This window comes from Taudactylus pleione, unplaced genomic scaffold, assembly GCF_031769625.1.
Source record: "Taudactylus pleione unplaced genomic scaffold, aTauple2 ptg000114l, whole genome shotgun sequence".
NCBI classification, from domain to species: domain Eukaryota; kingdom Metazoa; phylum Chordata; class Amphibia; order Anura; family Myobatrachidae; genus Taudactylus; species Taudactylus pleione.
In genome coordinates this window covers 14,616,133-14,634,948 of record NW_028284516.1, presented here as the reverse complement: position 1 = coordinate 14,634,948, position 18,816 = coordinate 14,616,133, and the positions used below count along the sequence as shown (strand labels likewise).

The following is an 18,816-nucleotide window of genomic DNA, read 5'->3' as shown; positions in this document are numbered from 1 at the left end:
ATCAAGTTAATTCTATAAAATGATAGTTGGAATCTGATTGGTTCGCCTATTGTCCTGTTTAGATTGATACACCTCCCCCTAAATGTGGCTCAGCAAATCACACTGTCCGTTACAATCAGCAATTACCTTGTCATCTTCGCTTGCTCCACCGACTTGGTCCTCTTGTTCCTCCTGTTGCTCTTTGCTTTGCACATTCTCATTCTCATCCAACAGTTTTTTAGGAAGGGGCGGGGGAATGTCGTCATCTTGATATGTCGGCGTGCTGGCTGCACTCTGAGTGTTGATGCTTTGCCTGCTTTTCCGGTTATGGTCCACAGAGGCGTATTCAACCGCGGCCTCCATTCTGCACTCTGTGGTGGTCGGACTGGCATGTGGCATATTCATGGTTAGGTTCCTTTCCTCTGCACTGGCTGATGAGCTAATATCCTTTAATTCTTTTACAGTCTCGTAAAGTGAATCTTCAATAATGTTCTCATGGGAAGAGCTGTCTTTCAGTACCTCGTATGCCCCCTCGTTGTACAGGGGGGTATCATTCTCTGGGCTACCAGGTGAAAGGACAGACTCTAAGTTGGTGTCCGCAGGGATCTGAGGCAACTCTCTGGTCTGAGGGCATCGCACAGATTTTCCTGTGAAGTCCTGGGGATCACACAAGTCAGGGAGAGAGCTCTGCACATCCTCGTATGTCGGAACACAGGTCGCTGTACTGTCTTCTGAGACTGCAAATAAACCAAGTCTTGCATGAAAACTGAATGTTAATAGTACATCACAACAGAAAAACCTGACACTGACTGCCTCCCAGAGTAAATGTAAGTGTGACACTCTCCTCTTTCCACATAAAGTATAAATATAGATTTATTTTTTTCTTCAGGAGCTGTTCTGAATTCCATAGGACATGAACTGAATTTCATATTTTGTCTTAGTTTAAGAGGTCATACAGAAATGAGTAGTTTCTCTTTACTTTTCCCTTAAAGGGCCCGATTCTGAGGTGACCGTGGCCCGATTCTGAGGTGAGAGTGGCAGCCTGCCCACTGCCTTATGCTAATGCAGGTATTTTCAGTTCCATGGCCCCCAGTAACCGCCCAAAATTGCCCATTTCACAGACAGAAAAGCATAATAATATGTACATATATAATTGCTCCTTGTGATAATTGATTGATAATTGCTACACGCTGAGATGTACGCCAGTCCTCATACACCTGGCATCTATACGCCATATGGCGCGAGACATGTGGTGCAACTGAGCCGCCCTGAGAGGTGTAGTGCCTGGCCTTTTTCTTAAAATTGTGCGTCTTCTTCACATCGCAGAAGCAGAGAAACACCACTCACAGTGTATGAGAGACGCAGGGCTGCAACTAACTGCGCAGGAATTAGGGGGGAGATTTAATAAAGCTTGGAGAGAGATACAATTGGAGATAAATAGCACCAACCAATCAGCTCCTGTCATTTTTCAAACGCAACCTGTAAAGTGACAGTTAGGATCTGATTGGTTGGTGCTATTTATCTCCAATTTTATCTCTCTCCAAGCTTTATTAAATCTCCCCCTTAGTTTTAAATACGTACAAAGTATTAGATGAAGCACAACATAACTTCATCGCAGCACTTTGTATACAGATTGAGACTCAGTCGCACACACAGATGTACAAGTATCGTACATAAACTTGGACCAGTGCAATCTAGCTAATTAGTTTGGTCGCTCCCAATTGTTTTGTTTATACTAATAAGACACAAACTTGAAATGAGAAAGACTCTTGGCATGCCCAAGCTACCCAGGACTTGGCGTGCAGAGAGGGGTTACTTGGCGCAAATTAAGCCACACTTTATGAGAACACATCTGTCTTACATAAATGCTACTGCAATGGTCTGCTGGGGGGTAAGTGGCACCCCTGTATAATCTAAATGAGACAGCGATGAAAGTGTTAAAATTGTAGGCTATTGTGTGCTGTGCTGAACAGACTTTGCCTGGTCTTTGGAACCCCAATTGTTACAGCCTCCTACAGATTTGGACGTAACTCTCTACAAATCTTCAAACAGGTTTTCAAGACCCACTACTTCATCACCGCCTATCAGCTCTCATCCTAACCCACTACTACATGCTCTTTCCTTTTGGTCCACCCCCATCTGTGTCACGCCTGTTTGTCTGCCCCTCCTCTATAGAATGTAAGCTCTCACGAGCAGGGCCCTCATCCCTCTCATGTGCTTCTCCTTATACTTTCTTCTACCCCTTACTCCCCACAAGGGCATCTAACACTTGATTGCTGACTTCCTGCTGCTTATTGTGAGTGTTATGATCGCTAATGCAGCAATGTGTACAAACCGTGCCGTTGTCCTGTATTGTATTGTACTGCAAGTCACTGGTTTCTTGTTCACTTATTTGTTTATGTACTTTGTAATGGGCTGTAGAACACTTGTGGTGCCATATAAATAAAGGTAAATAATAATAATATTAATGTAAAAAACACAGATGTAAAATACAATTAGAAAAAAAGAACGTAATTGCTTGTGTGTGCTGAGCCGCACATATCTTTAGACGACCGACCCCACGCTGTGCGTACCTCAGCTAAGTGTCACCAGCCCATCCTGTTTTAATGGGTTTTGTGGGGCATCACCACGAAATTGCCGCAACCAGCCCAGGCTATAGGTGCTGGTGCCACCGGTACATCAACTGGTGCTATGTGCCGCATTTCAATGAACATGCCCTTAGTAGATAGGCCTACGCATACACACCACTTCTCTACCCTGTTCCGCCATGCTGTGTAAGGACTCACAAGCAAATGACGCATCTGAATCTACATTTTGTGCACATGAGCAGTATGAAAATCTATTATTTTACACAATTAAAATGGACGACAAGAGCCCCTTATTGCGCAATTTGCTCTGGAACGCCATAAAGAGGTGGATCAGTGTAGAACATGTAAGATCTTGGACATATAGAAAGTTCTTTGTGCTGCAGTAAGTCTGGAGTACTCACCATCACCTGTACTGACTGCACCATTCCGATAACTGCTGGCCGGTGCCTCTGTGCCCAGGCTAGTCACAGAGTGGCTGTGTGTCTCCTTGTCAGACGGCTGTAGCAATGACAACAAATACATACCACTGGTATAAGTGACAGCTCAGTATTAAACATGACAATGGGAATACAGCATGGAGACCTTTAACAATTTATATACTATTTTTTGTAGAAATAACTCAATATTTAACTTTGGAATGATATGCCTACATAAAATGAATACAACCAACTCTAACCTTTCCTCTTTGCTCTGAATTATTTCAAAATAAATTGAATATGTTAACATTTACTACACAAGTTGGATGTACGTAGAGTAATTAGTCCCGCGAATGGGAATAGAAGGTGTGTGAGCACTGTATAGTTGCCTGTGCCATTAGAGATTTGATTTCTTTGACAGGGATACAGAGCAATGTTTAATAGATAGGGTATTTGGAAGGGTATCGCCCATCGGCCCTACTGCAGGGTTAACGGGGGATGTGATAACAAGGTCATGTTGCAGAATGCAGCATGGCACGTCCCTCCCCCCATCGGACCCGGCATCGGCAAGTGTGTATGCACTTGCCGTATGCCGGGTCCCGTTGCCGGTGATATTGAGCTGGGTACACATCGGCTAATGTGTACCCAACTTTACATTAAGCAAATAACGGCTTGCTGTAGGCTGTAAAGCTATGATTGGCTGCAGGTTGGTTTCAGAACCACCTTCTTCATACTACCATCATTTACATTGGCACATGTAATAAGACAGTAGGGAAAACTTTTTGCTAACCAGTGGAAGAATTACTCAGTGTTCCGACGGGAGCTGCTATAGGACTCAGAGGTGAAAGGCAGGGCCGTAACTAGGGTGGTGCGGCCGGTGCGCCGCACAGAGCGCACATGCCCTGTGGGCAGAACCAGTCGCTTCCACCCGCGATCACCTCTTTACTACAGCGGCCAGTAACTGTGAGCCAGGCTCATTCTCTGCCGAGCACACTGCTAGTATCACACAAACACACAACAGCGGGCAGCGCAGCAGCTGCCCGTCCGCCCCCTGAGCTCTGCCCCTCCCCCGTCTGCAATAGTGGCTTCAAAGACTGGGAGAGACGTCATGACGTGATGTCTCTCCCAGTCCAGTCCCAGAGTGCCCAGCACCGAGGAGCCGTTCCTTCGGCGCTGGGCTGCAGCGCAGCCTGAGCCCAGTCAGTGCAGACAGAGAAGGAGGCACAGACGTGGACGGAGACTGCGGTTTCCCCCGGCTCCCACAGTGATGCAGGTAAGGGCTGAGAGACCGGGGGAGGGGGAACTTTGTACTGTTGGCATAATGTGTAATAGGGGAGGGGGGGGTTGTACTGTGTGGCATAATGTGGCTAGGGAGGGTTGTACTGTGTGGCATAATGTGGGGATGGAGGGTTGTACTGGCTGGCATAATGTCTAATGGGGGGAGGGGGCAGGATAATGTTTTTGGCTATGTTTGAGGTTCGTTGGGGCCACCATGGAGGTCAACATGGTGCCCACCAAGTAGGCCGTTGAGTCTATGATTTGAAATTTTTGTGTGAGCATGTTTGCTCAGGATGTCTTCCAGGGTCTAAAACTGCACTGATCTGAAGGCACAGGCTGATACAGTCAGGTGCATAAATATTGGGACATTGACAGAATTTTCATATTTTGGCCTCTATTCACCACCACAATGGCTTTGAAATGAAACAAACAGGATGTGCATTAACTGCAGACTTTCAGATTTAATTTGAGGGTAATTACATCCAAATCAGGTAAACGGTGTAGGAATTACAACGGTTTCTTTATGTGCCTCCCACTTTTTAAGGGGCCTAAAGTAATGGGACAAACTAAACAATCCTAAATCTAACTTTCACTTTTTAATACTTTGTTGCAAATCCTTTGCAGGCAATTACAGCCTGAAGTCTGGAACGCATAGACATCACCAGACGCTGGGTTTCATCCCTGGTGATGCTCTGCCAGGCCTCTACTGCAAATGTAGTCAGTTTCTGCTTGTTCTTGGGGCTTTTTCCCTTCAGTTTTGTCTTCATCAAGTGAAAATGCATGCTCAATTGGATTCAGGTCAGGGGATTGACTTGGCCATTGCATAACATTCCACTTTTTAGTCTTAAAAAACTCTTTGGTTGCTTTTGCAGTATGCTTCGAGTCATTGTCCATCTGCACTGTGAAGCGCCGTCCAATGAGTTCTGAAGCATTTGACTGAATATGAGCATATAATATTGCCCGAAACACTTCAGAATTCATTCTGCTGCTTTTGTCAGCAGTCACATCATCAATAAATACAAGGGAACCAGTTCCATTGGCAGCCATACATGCCCACCCCATGACACTACCACCACCATGCTTCACTGATGAGGTGGTATGTTTTGGATCATGAGCAGTTCCTTTCCTTCTCCATACTCTTCTCTTCCCATCACTCTGGTACAAGTTGATTTTTGTCTCATCTGTCCATAGGATGTTGTTCCAGAACTGAAATGGCATTTTTAGATGTTGTTTGGCAAATTCTAATCTGGTCTTCCTGTTTTTGTGGCTCACCAATGGTTTACATCTTGTGGTGAACGCTCTATATTCACTCTTGTGAAGTCTTCTCTTGATTGTTGACTTTGACACATATACACCTACCTACTGGAGAGTGTTCTTGATTTGGCCAACTCTTGTGAAGGGGTTTTTCTTCACCAGGGAAATAATTCTTCTGTCATCCACCACAGTTGTTTTCTGTGGTCTTCCGGGTCTTTTGGTGTTGCTGAGCTCTCCGGTGCGTTCTTTCTTTTTAAGAATGTTCCAAACAGTTGATTTGGCCACACCTAATGTTTTTGCTATCTCTCTGATTGGTTTGTTTTGATTTTTCAGCCTAATGATAAATAGCTATCACTGAAAGTGATAGCTATTTGGATCTCATATTGATAGTCGACAACAACTGATTCCAAATGCAAATGTCACAGCTAGAATCAACTCCAGACCTTTTACCTGCTTAATTGATAACGAAATAATGAGGGAATAGCCCACACCTATCCATGAAATAGCTTTTGAGTTGATAGTCCCATTACTTTTGGCCCCTTAAAAAGTGGGAGGCACATATAGAAACCATTGTAATTCCTACACCGTTCACCTGATTTGGATGTAATTACCCTCAAATTAAATCTGAAAGTCTCCAGTTAAAGCACATCTTGTTTGTTTCATTTCAAAGCCATTGTGGTGGTGAATAGAGGCCAAAATATGAAAATTCTGTCAATGTCCCAATATTTATGCACCTGACTGTATATACCAGAGGGGGCCAGGCAGAGCTCCAACGGAAGAGCAGTGAGTCGGAGGATCAACTGTCACACTGCACCTGCACTGACATTTACTAACTTCCTCCAAGCACATTTTGCATATGCCATGACCTCCCATGTTGGTCTGCAATGTAAAAAATTAAGGATGCAGATGTACTTTAAGGGCAATGCCGGGTATCCTAGCTAGTTTGTAATATATGTGATAACGTAGATTGAGGATTTTGACTGAAATGCCTAATGTTTTTGAAACAGCAAATACTTGCAAAACTATTTGTTATAACATAATACTATTTATTCACTATTATATATGCTACATGCCAGTATCTGTTACTGAACAGTAGACAACATAATATGTAGAGCTAAGGGAATTAATATATTATATTGCTGCATATACATAATTGGAGCTGTACGGGGACAATAAATATGGACATCTGATGAGAACATAAGAGGCTCAGAAAAGAAAGGAAAACGTGAAGACTCACCGCAGTCATCAAATTTTCATGGTCACCGTTTTGATGTTTTGCCCGTTTTCCTCTATAGAAAGCAAAAAAATAAATAAATATTTAACTCTTATTCCTACAATGAAACAACGCTCAGATCAGTCAGCACCCACAGTGCTGTTTTCAGTGGTGTTTACCGAGATATGATAACAGGCCAGATTTTCTTACTTTTGGTGCAGTGACCCTCATACCCTGTGGGACCAGCACTCATCTCTCCTACCAATGCTTGTTTAGCTCAAGCAGCAGAGTTGTCGCTGCTACACCCCAGTTACTGTGTATCAACACCTACTAAATCTGTTTGAAATAGCCATGCCTTAGTACAGGGATAGACAATGTGAGGCACTCCAGCTGCTGTGGAACTACACATCCCAGCATATCCTACCAGTTTTGTGGTTAGGGCATGCTAAAACGGAGACAGGGAATGCTGAGATGTGTAGTTCCACAGGAGATGGAGTGTCGAACGTTACCTACCCAATAGTGACATCTCGATCAATGCAAACAATGGGTCTGGATCAGAATTCCACGCTAGTGCTCCTGCAGCTGTGATTTTCGTAGCTGTGGAGGTGCGACTCAGACGCATGCCCCGTGCAACTCAGACACATGCCTAAAGCGACGACTCAGACGCATGCCCAGTGCGACGACTCAGACGCATGCCCAGTGCGACGACTCAGACGCATGCCTGTGCGATTCAGACACATGCCCCGTGCAACTCAGACACATGCCAAAAGCGACAACTCAGACGCATGCCCAGTGCGACGACTCAGACGCATGCCCCGTGCGACAACTCAGACGCATGCCCCGTGCGACAACTCAGACGCATGCCCCGTGCGACAACTCAGACGCATGCCCCGTGCGACAACTCAGACGCATGCCCCGTGCGACAACTCAGACGCATGCCCCGTGCGACAACTCAGACGCATGCCCCGTGCGACAACTCAGACGCATGCCCCGTGCGACAACTCAGACGCATGCCCCGTGCGACAACTCAGACGCATGCCCCGTGCGACAACTCAGACGCATGCCCCGTGCGACAACTCAGACGCATGCCCCGTGCGACAACTCAGACGCATGCCCCGTGCGACAACTCAGACGCATGCCCCGTGCGACAACTCAGACGCATGCCCCGTGCGACAACTCAGACGCATGTCCCGTGCGACAACTCAGACGCATGCCCCGTGCGACAACTCAGACGCATGCCCCGTGCGACAACTCAGACGCATGCCCCGTGCGACAACTCAGACGCATGCCCCGTGCGACAACTCAGACGCATGCCCCGTGCGACAACTCAGACGCATGCCCAGTGCGAATCAGACGCATGCCCAGTGCGACAACTCAGACGCATGCCCCGTGCGAATCAGACGCATGCCCCGTGCGAATCAGACGCATGCCCAGTGCGAGTCAGACGCATGCCCAGTGCGAGTCAGACGCATGCCCCGTGTGACTCAGACGCATGCCCCGTGCGAGTCAGACGCATGCCCAGTGTGACTCAGACGCATGCCCAGTGACAAAAAAATTGCTCCTTGTGGAAACACCAGTATAGCGCACAACTCTGAGTCAGGCCTAATGTCTGCGATATTCCATGCGTCTCGGAGAGAAGTCTGTGAACTGGGTAACAAGCCAATCTTCAAATGAATGACAAACTTGTTATTAGCAGAATGTATTTAGCAATGTGATGGATAACTATATTACAGCATTTACTAATCACAGGGTGCAACCAGTTATCAATCAGGGGTCTTTGTATCATCATGAATAGACATATTCTTCTTTTAGCATCTGGGTGGGAGGCCTCACATAACACAGTGTTGTTTTTCTATGGCACATAAGGTTCAAGTATATGTTCACCCAATGTAAAAACAATGGTTTTCTTGGTGGTAACTCAAGGCACTTCAATGGGCAGACTACACTCCCCGCTATACAATGAATGGTAATTAGGCTGGATAGTTCCTCACCTTTTGAGTGCTCATCATTAGCCCATCTCTAATCATTAGGTGGCACGATTTTTTTTTTTTTTTTTATCATTCAGTGTAATTCTTTCCCTAGCTGAAAGCACTATCAGTTTTCTCTTTGTGGATGTTACATGGCAGACCTGCATTGTGCAGTCAGGCAAAGGCTCATCTTTGATTCACCCGGCAGCTCTTGTCAATTCCATTCAACAACACATGGCGTGAGTTACTGCTTCCCTGCCACTTTACTCACTCATTCACGAGAGATCGCCAGCTTGCTACTACTCACTTTAATAATTGACACTTGCTACCTCAGCGTTCTAAAAGCAGTTGCTATGGTACAGTAGGAGCGTGGCCAAGCCATAATTAGAGGAAAAGATGTTATACAAGGCTACATATATTCAAATGCAACCTATTCAGGCACCAACATTTGTCACGCCAGCTCCTGTTTATTCTTTATCTGTCGGTCTGCAGAATAACATTTTTTTTTTACACTTTTTCTCAGACCCACATAATTTAGTAGTATGCCTGTTTAGGGTGGCGGGCTAAAGGGATGCTCCATTAACTAAAATGAAACAAAAATACTATATTATGTGTCGTGTCCACCACACATTGATAAAAAAAAAAAAAAAAACAGTCACGTTTTGGAGCGACATCCAGCCCCAACACCACTAGAGTAGAAGACGGCAGCCTCCAGATGTAGAAAACTAATTACCTTGATGCAGAACCAAGAGAAAAAAAAAAAAGAAGTTGTTGGTCTGAGCATCTCCAGTAGCTAGACCAGCCTAGGGGCCAGTTATTTTTATTTAAAGTTTAGGTGGAAGCATTTATGGGATCAATTAATGGAGCAGAGGGTACAGGGTACTGAGAGGGGGGGAGCGGGTACTAATTACCCGGGCTTGCTGGAGGGGCCCGGCAGCACTCCCTCCCCCCTCTTACCTCACAGCAGCCCAGCACACACTGCTGTGTGCTGGGCTGCAGTGTGAGATTTCTTGCGGTTGCTGCAGTCTCCTGTGCCTCTCACTGATCGCGCCCCCCTCTTGCTTTGCGCTGGGCTGTGGGGTTCACAGCGCCTCCCTCCCGAGCGCACAGAGCTGCTACAAAATGTTTTTTTTATCTGAAGGGGGCATGATCACGCCTCCCATGATTAGGCCACAGCCCCTTTCATCCAGGCCCGGCGCGGCTCTCAGCGTGCCTGAGGTGGTATATTTACTGAAGTGAGAGTTTTTAGAAGTGGAGATGATGCCCACAGCAACCAATCAGATTCTAGCTATTATCTTCTAGAAGGTGCTAGTTACATGTTAAGTAGAATCTGATTGGTTGCTATGGTCAATATCTCCATTTATAAAAACGCTCACTTTAATGTTATTGGGAGCCTTGGTGGTATATTTACTAAAGACTTAAAATAAGAGCTGTCTAATTATGAATGTGCACTATAAGCTTTCCCCAATCCCTTGTATTCAAGTACAATAATCAGCCAGCACAATAAACAGCAAAATATTAAAAACAAAAATGAAAAGAAAGGCAGGCTGATATTCCATATCTAACCACAAAAACTATTTTATCATCATTTGTTCAAATGAATAAACAGTTAATCTCTGTCTCTTATATGGATATACATTTAAAATTTTACACAGCATATTTTACTCCGAAGTAAACATTTCTCATAGGTGATGCCCCTACTTCTAATTGTTACAAGGGTAATGCTTCAGAAGCAGATGTAATACATTGCCTATGGGACTGCTCTGTAGTACAATCCTTATGGCGAGAACTTCAGGGTTACATTAATAAATACACCTTAAAGATTAGATTTACAATTTCCAAAGAATGGGCGTTTTGGAGCCTCTATCCTCGTAATAATCATGTCGCACTTACTAAGAACAATCGTCTTTTACTCACTAAGGGCCCCATTTACTAACGAAACATAACCCCTTTGGTGCTCACTAAAAAGGGGTTATGTCACTTTTCTGCATTTAATAAGCGGCAATCTGAGATTACTGCTATTTGTACAGCATCGCTCTCCTCATCTTTTAGATGGTGAGAGCGATGCGCTCCCCATTGCCGGCAATGGAGACCAGGCGGTGCCTTTCCGACTTCAGCTAAGCCTACCAGGTACTGCCAGGTCCCCATGTCATACACATGCGCAGACGGACCGTCGCGCATGCGCATAACATTGGAGCCCCGTTGCTGGCAGCATTAGGCTGCCAGCAGCCCAGCGGAGGACCTCACAGAAGACTAGGACTACGCAGGACCGCGCCGGAGGGGGTAAGTATTAATAAATACTAATTTCATTTCCGTTTCTATCACAGTGATACTAAACGAAAATTGCCGCTGGTATTTTCGTTCGTTCGTAAACGGGGCCCTAAATTGGCTGCTGCAACCAAAAAAAAAAATATTATCACAATGGATAACATGAGATCCCCCACCAATGGCATTATTACTTCCTAGGATATCCTTTTTGTTCATGATTGATTGAACAGAGGCATCTCTTCACAAGAGATATTAGTTGAGATATTTTTTTGACACTTGGCTTACATTTATTCGTACCTAATCCACCATGCTGACAGACGATTTACGGAAATGTTTTCAGCTCACTTCATTGTATAACTTAGAAGTTCTTAATAATGGCCTTCCTTTCTGAGTGTAATAATATTCTATACCCGGGTCAGCCAATTACTATTCTGTATGCTTAGTAATGGTCTTCCTTTCTGAGTGTAATAATATTCTATACCCGGGTCAGCCCCTATTGCTATTCTGTATGCTTAGTAATGGCGTTCCTTTCTGAGTGTAATAATATTCTATACCCGGGTCAGCCCCTATTGCTATTCTGTATGCTTAGTAATGACGTTCCTTTCTGAGTGTAATAATATTCTATACCCGGGTCAGCCCCTATTGCTATTCTGTATGCTTAGTAATGGCGTTCCTTTCTGAGTGTAATAATATTCTATACCCGGGTCAGCCCCTATTGCTATTCTGTATTCCAATGATAACAATTGTATAGCAAATGCAAGGTTTTTTGTATTCTTCTTAATGTGAATTTCACAATCGATCTCTGTGTCAAACATTTATATTATAACTTTAGGCCTGTGCACATGTAATATGTTTGTTTTGTGTTTTCTGAAATTGTTTTTGTTGTACTATTGCTATATATTACCAATGATTCAATTGCTTTCCTTCAATAAAATATGTTTAAAAAAAAAATGAAAAGAAAAATGCAGAGTTATAAAGATTTTTGTGAAGACCCCACAAAAAAAATTACAAATATAATTTAAAAACTCGCATGATTACCCAATTTAATGGCATAAATTACCCAATATTATCATATTGTGTATATCGGAGATGGTTTTTGATCTGCTCATGTACAGATCCGTACGGCGCACGTGCAGATCCCGTATGGACCGTTTACTCGCAATTTACCCTAAGCCATTTAGGGGTGGCGACAGGGACAGTTTCCCAAAACAGAGGCATGTCGTGTTTTCTGGGAGTGCTGAGGCCAGTATCTGTGTCTTCCAATGCAGAATTACTGGCGACTGGTACGGATAGGAGAAGACTATTCTGAGTAGCCTTAGGCTTACTGAGATGGACGATGCAGCGACCGATGGCCACGATGGTGATCCGATGCTACGTCCCCGGGCACAGAACTCCTATCTGCGATGCCAGCAGTGGGCGTCTTTTGTCCTCAGACACCTCTTGCGGCATTACCATAGTTTTGCATCGCTGCTCCGTCCAAATATGCAACAGCGATGCAAATAGTGTCAATCTCTGAATCAGGCCCAATATCCGTATATGTGTGATGTGTACATGTGTATATGGGTGATGTATGTGTATATGTGTGATGTGTACATGTGTATATGGGTGATGTATGTGTATATGTGTGATGTGTACATGTGTATATGGGTGATATGTGTACATGGGTGATGTATGTGTACATGGGTGAAGTGTGTGTACATGGGTGATGTGTGTACATGTGTATATGGGTGATGTGTGTGTACATGGGTGATGTGTGTGTATATGTGTACATGTGTATATGGGTGATGTAAGGGTACATGGGTGATGTGTGTGTATATGTGTGATGTATGTGTATGTGGGTGATGTATGTGTATATGGGTGATGTATGTGTACATGGGTGATGTATGTGTACATGGGTGATGTATGTGTATATGTGTACATGTGTATATGGATGATGTATGTGTACATGGGTGATGTGTGTATATGTGTACATGTGTATATGGGTGATGTATGTGTACATGGGTGATGTGTGTGTATATGTGTGATGTGTGTACATGTGTATATGGGTGATGTGTGTGTACATGGGTGATGTGTGTGTATATGTGTACATGTGTATATGGGTGATGTAAGGGTACATGGGTGATGTGTGTGTATATGTGTGATGTATGTGTATATGTGTGATGTATGTGTACATGGGTGATGTATGTGTACATGGGTGATGTATGTGTACATGGGTGATGTATGTGTATATGTGTACATGTGTATATGGATGATGTATGTGTACATGGGTGATGTGTGTATATGTGTACATGTGTATATGGGTGATATGTGTACATGGGTGATGTATGTGTACATGGGTGAAGTGTGTGTACATGGGTGATGTGTGTACATGTGTATATGGGTGATGTGTGTGTACATGGGTGATGTGTGTGTATATGTGTACATGTGTATATGGGTGATGTAAGGGTACATGGGTGATGTGTGTGTATATGTGTGATGTATGTGTATGTGGGTGATGTATGTGTATATGTGTGATGTATGTGTACATGGGTGATGTATGTGTACATGGGTGATGTATGTGTATATGTGTACATGTGTATATGGATGATGTATGTGTACATGGGTGATGTGTGTATATGTGTACATGTGTATATGGGTGATGTATGTGTACATGGGTGATGTGTGTGTATATGTGTGATGTGTGTGTATATGTGTATATGGGTGATGTGTGTGTACATGGGTGATGTGTGTGTATATGTGTACATGTGTATATGGGTGATGTAAGGGTACATGGGTGATGTGTGTGTATATGTGTGATGTATGTGTATATGTGTGATGTATGTGTACATGGGTGATGTATGTGTACATGGGTGATGTATGTGTACATGGGTGATGTATGTGTACATGGGTGATGTATGTGTATATGTGTACATGTGTATATGGATGATGTATGTGTACATGGGTGATGTGTGTATATGTGTATATGGGTGATGTATGTGTACATGGGTGATGTGTGTGTATATGTGTGATGTGTGTGTACATGGGTGATGTGTGTGTATATGTGTACATGTGTATATGGGTGATGTAAGGGTACATGGGTGATGTGTGTGATGTATGTGTATGTGGGTGATGTATGTGTATATGTGTGATGTATGTGTACATGGGTGATGTATGTGTACATGGGTGATGTATGTGTACATGTGTACATGTGTATATGGATGATGTATGTGTACATGGGTGATGTATGTGTACATGGGTGATGTATGTGTACATGGGTGATGTATGTGTACATGGGTGATGTATGTGTACATGTGTACATGTGTATATGGATGATGTATGTGTACATGGGTGATGTGTGTATATGTGTACATGTGTATATGGGTGATGTATGTGTACATGGGTTAAGTGTGTGTACATGGGTGATGTGTGTACATGTGTATATGGGTGATGTGTGTGTACATGGGTGATGTGTGTGTATATGTGTACATGTGTATATGGGTGATGTAAGGGTACATGGGTGATGTGTGTGTATATGTGTGATGTATGTGTATGTGGGTGATGTATGTGTATATGTGTGATGTATGTGTACATGGGTGATGTATGTGTATATGTGTACATGTGTATATGGATTATGTATGTGTACATGGGTGATGTGTGTACATGTGTATATGGGTGATGTATGTGTACATGGGTGATGTGTGTGTGTATATGTGTGATGTATGTGTATATGGGTGATGTATGTGTACAAGGGTGATGTATGTGTACATGGGTGATGTATGTGTGCTCATAGATCACATGCACAATCTACTGATCAATAATCATCATTTATTAGCACAAATACATCACCCTTATATTCATATGGTTGTTAATACGGGTCCACTTTATCAGACAAACTGCTAATATTGGGACATTTATGCCATTCTAAATAAATTACGTAACCAAGAGTTCCAATTTGAACATTTGTGTATGTATTTAATGTTACTGCATGCACAATAAGAATAACTATACGGATTACAGTAGTATCAAGAAGAAGGTTGTTAAAATGTTTGTGTAATAAGAGTTTATTCCCTTCTCAGTGTGGTTTCATGCACATCATTATTATTCTGGTAAACTATCACAGTCATCGGCGTTGCAGGTGCATCAAAACACACATTTATATTAGAGTTTATATTGGTGGGTTAGAGGTTGCAGGTCTTTTAGGTTTTCTCCAGTACACTCACCGGTGGAACAGTATTCACAAGTGAATGTGATGGTATTTGGGAAATGCATGCAAATTAAATGTACTAAAATGCTTGCAACAATGCTCGGGGTATATGGGCAATTTAACCAACAATGGTGCCGATTCTGAGTTGGGCGAAAAGCAAAAAATAAAGTCACTTTGTATCTGGTACAACCCATCTTACAATGCAAGTGGTGCACATAGTTATTGTATTGCCATGCAGAATAAATACTGGCTGCTTTTGCATGTAGGACCTGATTCAGATATGCTAATAATAACCATCCCATACCAGCCCCCAAAAGGGCCGCATCTCGTAAATCAGGCTGCGGCTTCTCCTATCCTGCATCGCAGCACATTTCCGCACTGCAGCTCTGGTGCATGTCCAGTCAACCCCCCATTGGAGATGTACCATACTTGCCTACTCTCCCGCATGTTGCATGAGGCTCCTGGCAGAGTAGGCGGATCACCCACATCCCTCCCACTTCCTAATGAAGAGGGCGGGATGGGGAGATTATATGGGGAACTTGCAAGTCCATATGGAGGAGCAGGGCTAAAATGGTGTGAATGGCGCCAATTTGCAGAGACAGGGCCTGACGATGTCTAGAGCCAGGCCCCGCCCCATGAAGTGGTTAGTAACATCTCTTCTTCGGGCATCTCCTGGAGAGGAGTTTACTAAGATCGGCAAGTATGAGATGATCTTACCTGTCACAGCTGGAGCAGAGGAAGATGAGGATTGTAATAAAGAGGAAGGTGGACACGGCAGCTAGGCCACCCCATGCTATGACCAGCGTTTGTTCACTGCTGAGGCCCCAGCTTTGGGCTCCTGCGATATCCTGTAAGACTGGAGCCATTCTCAGCAACTAGGTGAGTGCGGCCTCATTTGTATGAGAGATTACTTCCTGCAAAACACAAAATTGTACTACATGAAACTATGGGTACGTGGCAAGATACATTCCTGTAACAAATCAAAACCTTGCACAGCTTTTTCATGCACTTCATTCTGTGAATATAGAGCTTTGGCAACTTTAGGAGATTCCCATTCAAAATGAATTCCTAATTAAAAATTCCCTTCCTCAAATCTAGCAGAGCTGTGGCTAAATTCAAAGTTGCCCAGGCTGCTGTCAGAATACACTGAGATCAATCAAGCCCCGAGCTGTGTATCCACAATTCAGCTGGTCAGGTGACCAGGTGCAAATTTCAGTAAAAAATTAGCAGGAAACTCCAAATCGCAGGTATAAGAATATTTACAACAAAAATATGTTGTCAAAAGTGTAATAGATACTGTATATATAGCCAGTGCAGGATAAAGGCTAACATTTTGATTGTGTGTGTGTGCTGTTAATGAAACTCATTATTATATAGATTTAATTTCAGCTCGCCCTCCTGATGTAACACAAATGACCACAAGGGGGCGGCACTGCTCTGTCACTAAAGAGCTGCTCAAGTACTTGACTGACAAGACACTGTACACTTCAACCACTGAGAACTAGTTAAGTCACTATATAATGAACCAATCTCGTTATTGCATTCCTTGTACTATTTGTGCACTTACTATGTTTATGACTAAACAATTACATACTCATGAAGTGCTATTAATTTGAAACCAAAGCATCCCATCCCTCCTTAACTCAGGGCAGGATTAAAGCTGGCCACACATCTAAAGATCATCTGTCCAACCAGCCAACTAGTTGATTGGTTGGAATGAAAACCTGGTAAGGTATGAAAGCAAATGACAATCAGCAATTTGCTCCCAAACGCCAGAAAATGGACTAAAAACTGTAGTTTGAACAAACTTGTCTGACCGACCATTTTCATCTGTTTTCTGCCATTCAGGAGCAAATTGCTGATCATCATTTACTCCCATATGTTACCAGATTTTCATTCCAACCAATCAACTAGTTGGCTGATTGGACAGATAATCTTTAGATGTGTGGCCAATTTAAGGCTTGTGGGGGCCCTGGGGCAGCTAAGTTGTGGGGGCCCGCACCAAGCCACACGGAGCTTACCCCCCCTTCCTACGTGTGTGTTAAACACACACATATATATATATATTTTATATATATATATATATATATATATAAAATATATTTTATATAGATATATAATATAAAACATACCAGACCCTCCAACATGACCCATTCCATTAGGTACAAAATGCTCTGCTCCTGGACTTCCCTCTTAATGTATGATTGCAGACACCTGTGCTGAAACACCCATCTCATCAATTACCTAGTTCAACACAGGTGACTGCAATCATACATTAAGTGGGAAGTCCAGGAGCAGAGTGTTTTGTACCTAATGGAACGGGTCATGTTGGAGGGTAGGACATACTAACACACACATATAAAGTATACACACAAATACATACAAACACACTAACACATATACATACACAGTATACACACACACACACACTAACTGTATATACAATAGTACATACACATATATACAGTACCAGTCAAAAGTTTGGACACACCTTCTCATTAAGAGGTTTTTGTTTAAACCCCCCCTGCGTTTGCCTATGAAGCCCCATCCCCTTGAGTTGTAATGCCGCTATTCGATGGTGATACGGGGCGGGGCTTGCCATATTGGCTCCACCCTTATTACAGCCAGTGAAGGGGGGAATTGGACAGTCAGGGAGGGGTTTCTAGGTACACAGAAACCATCCATGTGTGCTCTAGTATGGGGGCCCTCTGTGTGTGGGGGCCCTGTAGCCCTCCGCTTAATCCGGCCCTGCCATAACCACTAGAAGCCTCATTAATGCTGGGTACATACTGGCCAATATATGGTGTGCCCGTCGGCCAGTGTGTACCAGCGATAGGTCTGTGAACAACGTCATTCACAGACATATCACGTTGGCTGTGCTGCACAGTTGATGGCAGACATATGTAGATATATGTTCATCGTGCTGTGTCTACCCAGCTGACCACCTGTACACTTGCAGCGGCAGCCGCAGGGAAGTGGTCGCGGCGCGACCCCCGGCCAGCAGGAGCCGCGGCCAATGGAAGATGATGGTTGTTGAGTGTGTATGAACAACCATTATCTGCATATATATCTGCTAGGTGTGTACCCAGCTTAAGCCTTCGTCACATCTTACCAAAATTGCAATGGCAATAAGACTTAGGGCCCCATTTAATAACCATCCTTATTACCAGTGGTATATTTTGTTTAGTATTGCAGTGATACTTTCGAATGTGCCATTGGTATTGAACATTGCTCCCTTCTCCAGCGACGCCCCGCTCCTCGCCAGCATCCTCCAAGCTGTTGCTGTGATTCTATCGCTGTCAGTGACGGGCTGCCATGTCATGTGTGAGGGCCAGTCTGCACAATATGTGTTACACTTTATGCTGGTGGGGACCCAGAAATGCCTGGAAGGCTCCGCTGAACCCGGAAAGGCTGTTGTTGGGTCCCCATTGCTGGCAATGGGGACCGTATAACAATCGCCATCTACAGGTGGCACAAGCGTTATAGTGACAAACAGTGGTAATCTTAGATTACCGCTGTTTGTTAATTACTGAAAGGAGAAAAAAAACACCTTTAGTGAGTGCTAAAGGGATTATGGCCCTGATTCAGAGCCGGACGCTCTGATAGAGCGCTCGCTCTGAATCAGGGCCGTCCTTAATTTTTAGAGCGGCCTCCTGGCCACTCGTATAGC

At 43.9% G+C, this 18,816-nt stretch overlaps 1 protein-coding gene across 4 annotated transcripts in view; it reads right to left on the bottom strand.

The window, feature by feature from the left end:
- Positions 1 to 18,816, bottom strand: part of PAG1 (phosphoprotein membrane anchor with glycosphingolipid microdomains 1) — a 247,777-nt gene that overhangs the window by 16,666 nt on the left and 212,295 nt on the right. For 3 of the 4 annotated variants that reach the window (XM_088471548.1, XM_088471547.1, XM_088471549.1), the window contains 4 exons: positions 15,864 to 16,060; positions 6,753 to 6,804; positions 2,969 to 3,065; positions 127 to 716 (listed from right to left, as the gene is read on the bottom strand). In XM_088471548.1, coding sequence (XP_088327674.1) covers positions 127 to 716; positions 2,969 to 3,065; positions 6,753 to 6,804; positions 15,864 to 16,012 — 888 coding nt within the window. In that variant the 5' untranslated portion in view covers positions 16,013 to 16,060. Of the gene's footprint in view, positions 1 to 126; positions 717 to 2,968; positions 3,066 to 6,752; positions 6,805 to 15,863; positions 16,061 to 16,713; positions 16,791 to 18,816 lie in introns of those variants that run through there. The other variant, XM_088471550.1, reaches the window with a different exon arrangement.